At 44.7% G+C, this 8,905-nt stretch overlaps 1 protein-coding gene across 5 annotated transcripts; it reads left to right on the top strand.

The window, feature by feature from the left end:
• Nucleotides 1–221: 221 nt before the first annotated feature.
• LOC123160611 (polypyrimidine tract-binding protein homolog 1) lies at nt 222–8,218 on the top strand. 5 transcript variants are annotated; one of them, XR_006480259.1, is made up of 10 exons: nt 222–598; nt 4,822–5,031; nt 5,120–5,182; nt 5,285–5,358; nt 5,513–5,608; nt 5,733–5,790; nt 5,877–5,981; nt 6,090–6,171; nt 6,417–6,489; nt 7,286–7,349. XR_006480259.1 is itself a non-coding variant. In XM_044578424.1 (10 exons), the coding sequence occupies exons 1-9, from the start codon at nt 419–421 to the stop codon at nt 6,437–6,439; spliced, it is 891 nt and encodes a 296-aa protein (XP_044434359.1). In that variant the 5' UTR covers nt 222–418; the 3' UTR covers nt 6,440–6,479; nt 7,286–7,374. The 5 variants fall into 5 exon arrangements, 4 of the variants coding, with proteins under 4 accessions (XP_044434359.1, XP_044434360.1, XP_044434358.1 ...); XM_044578424.1 differs by having other exon boundaries at nt 6,417–6,479; nt 7,286–7,374; XM_044578425.1 differs by having other exon boundaries at nt 6,420–6,479; nt 7,286–7,361.
• Nucleotides 8,219–8,905: the final 687 nt, after the last annotated feature.

Below are 8,905 nucleotides of genomic sequence, written 5' to 3' on the forward strand. Positions count from 1 at the left end.
GTCATGGATGCTTCGACCCTTTATGAAAGCATTTTGGCATGGGATTTCAGCCGAATGTGTGGAGTTTCGGGTTTCAAAAACCTTGTGGACGTGTGTTGTGCATCACTCTTAGCGAGGCTTCTTCGGTGACGTGTGTTGCGTACGAGATAGTACACGGTGAGCTACCGGCCGACTGAAGCCAGCAGTCCCTAGAAACTGGATAATTCCGTTGGGGTTCAACCGTTCAACACTTCCGCGTCCCATCGCCGGCTCGTCCCTCTCTCGAACCACCCATCGCCCCAGCCGTCCTAATCTCTCCTCTCAAGCCGTAGCCCCGAGTCGACTCCCCTCCTCATCCCAATTTACCAAACCCTAACCCTAGCAGCTCGTCCCCTACCCCACCCAGCGCGCGCGCGGCCGCCGTGGCGGGCGACCGAGGATGCCGTCCGGGTCTACGCAGTTCCGGTACACACAGACGCCGTCCAAGGTGCTGCACCTACGGAACATGCCGTGGGAGAGCTCTGAGGAGGAGCTCGTCGAGCTCTGCAAACCATTCGGCAGGGTTGTGAACACCATGTGCAACGTCGGAGCCAACCGCAACCAGGCCTTCGTGGAGTTCGTAAGGCGCCCTTCCTCTCCTCCTCCGTCTCACCCCCGCCCTGTCCCTTCGTCTGTTGCGATTTTGCCTCGTGGCGGGTGCTGGCTGGTATTTTGATGAATAATTCACGTTTGTTGATGCGATGTATGGTTTATTCATGTGATTGCATCTAGGTATGACACTTCTGCTTGGGGTCGATTTTAGTATCAATCAGTGGCCGTTTGATTGCTAGATTTTGTGGGAGCATGATCTATTGGAGGAATTTCTTGTTGATACTTATACTGTCCCGTGGTTGAGGCAGTGCTGGCTGACTGTCAGGGCACTACTATATACACGACTTGGTGTTATTTGATTTTTAAATTTGGGGTTGATTGTTTGCTGCAAACCATGCGTAATCTCCAACGGTGGTGTGCCTCTGTTGAGCGAGATGCATACAACTTCATGTCTTAGGTGAGAAACGCTTTGTTCTTACCGGTGATTGCAGTTTATGTTTCATTCGCAATCTTCTCTTCCGTGTGTTAAGTATCACATGTATCTTGTGTCTAATCTGTATCCAGTCAAATACGAGCCATACTTTTGCGAGTTTCTAACTATCTGAAGGTACTTTCCTTGCTTGTTGGCACATGTGGAATTTTGATGTATTGGAATAAAAGATAATTTTGTTTGCCATACCAAAAAAATCCATGTTCTTCTACCATGGCCATTTCGTTTAAGTAGGTTTGTCGATTATGGACAGATTTGTGTTTTTTTTTGCGACTACGCAGGTTGCGTATGAGCGTATCTTTCCGTTGATAGAAGGGTAGAAATTACAGGGGCGCGAACCTAGATGCATAACAAGGTGCAGTCAGGGTCGCAAGTGAAGCAGACAGGCAGACAGAACGGGGATGCTCAGCCCCGGGGGGGGGGGGGGGGGGGTGTGTACAATTATTCAGGTTGCAGGGACGATCATGCTTAGGCCTGTAGCTCCAGCTCTTGCCCAAGAGCGAGCTTCTTCTTGGATGGAATGGATAAGGTTGCTGAGCGAGGGTTGAGTTGCGTTCTGGTTCTTCCAGATGGACCAAGCATAGAGGGCGATCAACAATCCAGGACTTCTGAATGCTAGCCGGGGAGCGTGGCGGAGGACCACCACGTATAGAAATTGGTGTTGCCGTCTGGAGGGTGAGTGGTGAGCCGGCACCAGGAGAGGAGCTCATGCCAAACCATCTGAGAGAAGACACATTCCGCCATCATAGAGGGCGATCAACAATCCAGGACTTTTGAATGCTAGCCGGGGAGCGTGGCGGAGGACCACCACGTATAGAAATTGGTGTTGCCGTCTGGAGGGTGAGTGGTGAGCCGGCACCAGGAGAGGAGCTCATGCCAAACCATCTGAGAGAAGACACATTCCGCCAGGATGTGCTGCATGGTCTTGGTATTCTGGTCGCGAAGGAGGCATGCCGGCGCATGAGGAAGGCCATGGCGAGGATGCTGAGCCGCAGTTCAGCAGCGGTCGAGCCCAGCTAACAAAAGGAAAACCTAGATGCTGAGTGGGGCCCATGGCTTCCAAGTGAGCTACCAATGGGGGGCTTGCATGGATCCTTGGAAGAGCGTGAGGTAGCAAGACTTTGTCGTGTAGACGCTGCTCATAGTCCAGCGCCAAGTGATGAAATCCGTGGTAATGGCAACATTGGCAAGGGTGGTGGTGCGAAGGCGGCGCCAAATGTCCACGTACTCCATGGTGGCCGCCGGCCTGAGGCTGCCACGAATCTTGGATCAAGGCCTGGTTGGGGATGGCCTCGCAGACAAGGCGGCTGTTGTGGCGGCGGCGAGGGACAAGGGCGACCAGGGCCGGAGCAAGCTCGAAGATGGAGGAGCCCTGAAGCCAATGATCGGTCCAGAATTTGCAGGCGCGTCCGTCACCCAAAATCCAGGAAGTGGAGGATCAAAAGATTTGCTTGACCTCAGGCTCGCAGTGTGGAGGAAGATGGTGCTAAGGGCGTTTAGGGCCAGTCTCTTGGAGCCACAGCCAGAGCACCCGAAGAGCAATGCCGGTGCTTTGCAAGTCCTGAATGCTGAGGATGCCGAGCTCCAAGGGGCGGCATACCCGTGGCATATATAAATCTCCTGTCTTGGTTGCTTTATATTTTACAAGGTCAACTATAGTGCAAGAAATACTACATGCAAACTCTTTATATGCAATAGAGAACATCACATAAGTGATTTTTGAACTGCAGACATGTGATACTTGGGAAAAAGTTAAAAGTGGACTGTAGCCTAAGCTTGAAGAGCTATTAACTGTATGAGTGGAACTCCTGGCCAGGCCTAGAAAAATCCTTGTTCTTGTATGGTGAATATTTTATTTGAGTTTGTTGATTGCTAACAGATCTGTTCTCATGATCGGAACTCCTGGCCAGGCCTAGAAAATCCTTGTTCTTGTATGGTGAATATTTTCTTCGACGCTACTATGCAGCGGCGCAGCATCTGATGTTTCCCGTGCGGCGCTCGCTGATCAGGCAGTAAAGCTTGTCGCGCTTGCACGTGAGCCTCTCCCATCGCTTAATGGGCCGTCCAAACTCGGCCAATCTCTTGTCGTGCATCACCGTCTCTTGCACCTTAACTCACTCTCGTGTCGTTTTCACCACCAAATCCTAGCGCTGCTTCTCCCTAATCCACCAGCTCAACCATTGCACAATGATGTAGATAAGCTGCCCATAAACATGCAGGGAAAAAAAGGAGTCGTGCTAGCGAAAAAAGGATGATCTGACATGATTGCCAGGTTGAAGCAGGTGTAGATACACATGGTTGTCATGTTCAACCAGATATACGTTACCAGGTTTACATGCAATTTCCAGGAAAATTGTGCCGAGTTGCCATGTTATTTCATCCTGCTTGTCGTGTTGTCTATACGCGGTTGCCAGGGGAATTTGTTGTGTTTACCATTTTTCATTGTACTGGGTACCATCTTATTTCACATTACTTGTTGTTCTGTTTATGCGTAATTGTTGTGACGATTTATTGTGCTTGCTATTTTAATTGTATCGAGTTGCCATGTTTATTTTGTAATGCTTGCCGTTTTATTAACATGTAATTGCTGGGATAATTTGTTGTGCTTGTCATTTTTAATTGTGCCAAGTTGCCAATTTATTTTGTCTTGGCGTTTTGTTTACACACAGTTTCTGGCATGATTTACTATGCTTGCTATTTTAATTGTGGAGTTGCCATATTTATTTTGTACAACTTGCCATTTTGTTTACATATAACTCCCGGGATGATTTGCTATGATTGCCATTTCAATTTTGTGCTGATTTGCCATATTTATTTCATGCATCATAACATTAGAAAAATTGAACTTCTCAAGGTGATTTGTTGTTTTTATGTATGTCTTGGTTAAATTGTGTTAAGCACTTAAACTAGTTTCCTTGAAACACAATGGTTGTTCAAAAAAGCAGTTGTCAGATTGTTTAGGAAAAACAACCAAGTTTTTACCCGTTGATTCACAAAAAGATAAATAGCATGTAGAATAGAACTGAATTCTTTATTTATTTAATACAAGATGTATATCTTTTGGAAATCGAGATAGAACACTGTAGCAGCCCCCGTGCAAGCATAGCGCAACGGTGGTGCTCAATGTAGCGAGTGCTTGTAGCAAACCACAGCCTATAGCGCACTTTCCCCGTTTTTCTTCCTGGGCCTGGTGGCCTAGTTTGCTTACGGGCCCCAAAACAAATCGTGATGCTACTATTTAGTTTATGCAAAGCCGAGCCGAGCCACAGGGGAGAACAAGCGTGCGCATGGTGGATTTTCCCTATTTTCTTTTGAGTTTGTTGATTGCTAACGGATATTGCTCATCATCCTGTAGTCATAACTGATTGGTGTCATGAACGATTCACCTGTTTTGGTTGCTCTCAATTTTTTTACAAGAACGGTGCAAGCAATAGCTGCTGCCATGCCGCTTTATAGGGAGTACCCAAGAATCAAGTGTTAGATGGCCTGTTTGGTCGAATTTCTGAAGGCCTCCCACCCTCACCCCCACCCCAGAGGAGTTAAATAACTACAAAACAGTCCCCTTCCTGTTGTTTAACTATATGCAACGGGGAATATTGCATACGTCATTTTCTAGTTGCAAAAATGTGTTTTTTTGTAGATTGATCTAGCAGAAGTTTCATGTGAAAAGTGAGCCTGAAGAACTGTTAGCTCTATATAATTGGAACTTCTAGCCAAGTCGATGGGTTCCTGAATTTCTATCATAAATTTGCCTATTTCAGGCAGATCAAAACCAGGCAATTTCAATGGTTTCATATTATGCTTCATCTTCAGAACCTGCCCAAGTTCGTGGTAAAACTGTATATATCCAGTATTCAAATCGGCAAGAAATAACAAACAATAAAGGCACTGGTGATTCTTCTGGCAATGTCCTGCTTGTCACCTTTGAAGGTGTCCAGCCTAATGATGTTAGCATAGATGTTATCCATTTGGTAAGTATTACACGAGACATGCATTCAAATAGTTAATGAATTCCTTTTCCGTTTTGCAGTGTTTTATTTTTTGCATTATTTTCAATAGGTATTTTCTGCTTTTGGGTTTGTTCACAAGATAGCAACGTTTGAGAAAGCCGCTGGTTTCCAGGTAACATAGTGCTTATGTCTAGTTTCATATATGTTACTATTTTTGTAAATTACCTTGACAGCTTGATTTTTTTTACTAACTACTAGCTCGAAATTTTTTCAGGCACTTATCCAATATACTGATGCTCCAACTGCTCTAGAGGCAAAAAATTCGTTAGATGGAAGAAGCATACCGAGGTAGTCCATGTTTATTACTCTGAGTTGGCAATTCACGAGAGTAATGTGAACACTTGAAATTTTACTCATTGAACTCGCGAAGGGTGCATTTTTTACTATTGCATTTTAGCCGATCTTTGATATAGAAGTTACTGATGTGATATTGCTATTGCAGGTATCTACTGGCTGAACACGTCAGCATTTGTCACCTCCGCATAACATTTTCTGCGCACAAAGATTTGAATATTAAATTTCAATCACATCGCAGCAGGTACAAGATAGTTTACAGATTTTTTTTTGTGTTCAATTCTATTTTGGTTTGTATTAAGCTCTTGTCCGCTAAAAATTAATTTTAGAGACACAAGTTTGTAACAGTGTCTGTTTTGATTAAGCAGGGATTACACAAATCCTTATCTTCCTGTTAATCCAACTGCAATCGAGGGAATCGCACAGGTTTGCCTGTAGTTCAAACTAGTATATCTGATGTCATGTCACTCTCATCTTCTTCTGTTGCTGCTTACACCATGTAAGTTTTGCAGCCCATATTAGGCTCTGATGGGAAGATTAAGGAGCCAGAGAGCAATGTACTTTTAGCATCAATCGAGAACATGCAGTATGCTGTGGGAGTGGATGTTCTACACACTGTAAGAGTATTTTAGAGTGATCTTTTCCTCAAGATTATTTTGAATTAAATAAGAAAAATATTTGTAAGAAAATATATCATATATACTCATTGTATGAGATAATTTCAGGTGTTCTCTTCTTTTGGTGCTGTCCGAAAGATTGCAATGTTCGAGAAGAATGGTGGAATGCAGGCTCTAATTCAGTATCCAGGTATGTGCGAACAACTGTAAACCTCACCATATCACATTATCTTTAGGATATGCCATGATATGGCTACACCTTGATTTAGGGGATGTAGACTGGCCCCGATGCTCCTTTGCTGTAATTTGTTCACTCTGTTGTTAACTCATGATAAGCCAAGTCCTTAGGTGATACTGAACTGTGTGGACATCTTAATGATGCTGTGTTGATTATTGAGTTAATATTTGTTTATGCGTCAAAGTTTCTGACTTCAGCAGAGAGGTCTTGGAGTCCCTGAAGACTTAAAATGGACATCTACAACTATCCACAGCTATAAAGTTACCTTTCGTAATTTCTTATTCTTTTCTTACCTTTTCCTGTAAGCATATTTACTTTCTTAGTAGAGGTTTGGTACAGTCATGTCTTCCTGTCATCTTAATGTGGATTGTCTTCCTCTTGGCACCCTGTTCTTCTGTCAGACGCCAGCTGCCTTAATTGTTACCTTTTTGGGTTAGAGTAGCAGTCACCATGAGGATGTATCCAGTGCTTTCTAGCCTGACAGTGACTGCTGTGGTTGGTCCTAAAATTGGTGCAAATGGTCAGAAAAAATTCTTAAAAATTGTTGAAAGAAAATCAATCTACCATGCTACAGAATTTCAAACCTACATTTTGGTCTACACATGGAGAAACCACTGAGACAAACTGCTGAAGTTGACAAAGGAAAGAGAAAACGCTGTTGACTGGAATTTGTCTTTTTTTCTTCTTCTCTCCTAATGTAACAGTTGAATTTATGTAGATTGCTTGATTTTATATCATTCTTGTGGTAGGTTTTGTTACGCCATTTGTATTTTAGGAACATAAGGAAGTGAATTATGGGCTAACAGTCACATCCTCTAGCTGCAACCTCTATTGAGAACACGTCTTATACATCGGTAGTCCAAATGTGCATCTCAGCGTCTTATGTGTGATCAATTTATCTAACCTGTCTTTGATGCTTCTTTGGAAGTGACACAAAACAGATGGCATTGCACATTACAGTGTATTTGTAATCTAAATGTTTAACTTGAGAGAATCCATATTCATATTCACTACAACTTCAGCTGTTCAGAAGTACTGCTAGAGCTAACAGAGTCCGTATTCGCAGATATAACAACAGCAGGAGTTGCTAAACAAGCTCTGGAGGGACATTGCATATATGATGGTGGTTACTGTAAGCTTCATCTGTCATACTCTCGTCATACTGATCTGAATGTGAAGGTATAAACAATAGTTTCAGGCTGTGTAAATTAACAAAGAATAAATGAATGCATCCAATTAGGGAAAAAAACTATTGCTATATTAGGTGGAATAGTCTTATCATTTGTTCAGTTTGACAATGCTTTTGGAACATCTTGTTTTCCTACTGCTTGCTTCCACGTTTTTTCTGATATGGGATCTACATATTGTGGCATTCAGGCACATGACGAGAGAAGCAGAGATTACACCGTCTCGGATCCTAGTGCTCAGGTACAAGCTGCAGGTCAAGCCCCTGGTCTAAGCACAACTGGAGCAGCATGGCAAAGCACCACGCCTGCTGCTTTTTATGGAAGCTCAGCAGGAGCGACCTCTATCGGACAAGTGCCAGCCTGGAATCCTAACATGCAGCGAGGGGCGTTTGCACCTGCATCAACCTCGTACCCTACCCAATTATTGATGGCAAACCCAGGCCCGCACTTTCCAGCAGTCGGATCAAGCTCTGGTGCTCCTCCGATGTTGTACCAAGCTTCACAGCAGATGGCACAATATGGCACAGCCCCTACTGCTCTGCCTCATGCAGCCTTGTCTGGCGAACCGATGTACTTCCCAAAATGAGCTATTCATCCGATAGAGCAGTTGCCTATGCTTTGTGCAGCACCTCTGGTCTTCAATTTTTGGAACTGCACTGTAATGCCGATCTGTTTTTCTTGGTACTTGTGAGACCCCTGTGGCAAATGTACCTGTCTGGCTGTTGGTGCCTGTAAACTGCACAGCAAAATGGAAAATTACTCGAGCCGTGTCAGTTCAATCCAAAACCTGATGTTCTTTCTGCGCTTGATAATTTCTTGGTACAAGGCACCATGCTTGATAATTTCTTGGTACAAGGCACCATGCGTTTGAATTATAACATAGTGGTGTATGCCATACTGGAATTTGTTTTTGGCTATGTCTGGTTGCCGGTTGGTTTCTTCTCCATGAACAAAGAATGTTACTCCCTCTGTGCACTTTTACAAGTCGTTTTAGACAACTGAAAATTGTCTGCTTGTCTTATAAAAGTGAATAGAGGGAATACAACACTAGTTATTGGCTTGCTGATGTATTGTGCTGCTAGCCGCTGAGATGGAAGTTCCAAAGCTTATTGTCGAGCTGGATTCGAAAGGTGTAGTGGATATGTTCAATGATCCAGAGAAGAACCTCTCCGCGCTGATTGAAGAAGTGAAAGGGTTACTCACCAAGTTTCAGGAGTCTAGAGTGCGTTTGGTTGCTTACATATGGCCCAGCCTGGCTCGGGCGACGCAGGGGAGGGCGACGTGCTTCTCTCCTTGTGTGGCTAGGGAGATGGCGCGAGCTTGCCCGTGTCGTCGAAAAATCGGTGGGAGGATTTCGGTTCACCTCCCGCCGAGTCCGCCCTATTTAGCCCCTTCCCCAGCGCCCCAATTCCCGCCACCATTCTTCCCCCTTTTGAGCTTTCCCGCCGACGCGCATCGGCACCGACGAGCAGGTAAGCGGCGGATCTTCATCGGCCGGC

This window comes from Triticum aestivum, chromosome 7B (genome assembly GCF_018294505.1).
Source record: "Triticum aestivum cultivar Chinese Spring chromosome 7B, IWGSC CS RefSeq v2.1, whole genome shotgun sequence".
NCBI classification, from domain to species: Eukaryota; Viridiplantae; Streptophyta; class Magnoliopsida; order Poales; family Poaceae; genus Triticum; species Triticum aestivum.

Excerpts from the sequence above, each read along its gene's own strand:
- LOC123160611 (XM_044578422.1), top strand. The coding sequence starts at position 419 with ATGCCGTCCGGGTCTACGCAGTTCCGGTACACACAGACGCCGTCCAAG. Across the intron at positions 5,183-5,284 it reads AGAAAGCCGCTGGTTTCCAG|GCACTTATCCAATATACTGA; the intron begins GTAACATAGTGC and ends AAATTTTTTCAG. Across the intron at positions 5,609-5,732 it reads TTTCAATCACATCGCAGCAG|GGATTACACAAATCCTTATC; the intron begins GTACAAGATAGT and ends TTGATTAAGCAG.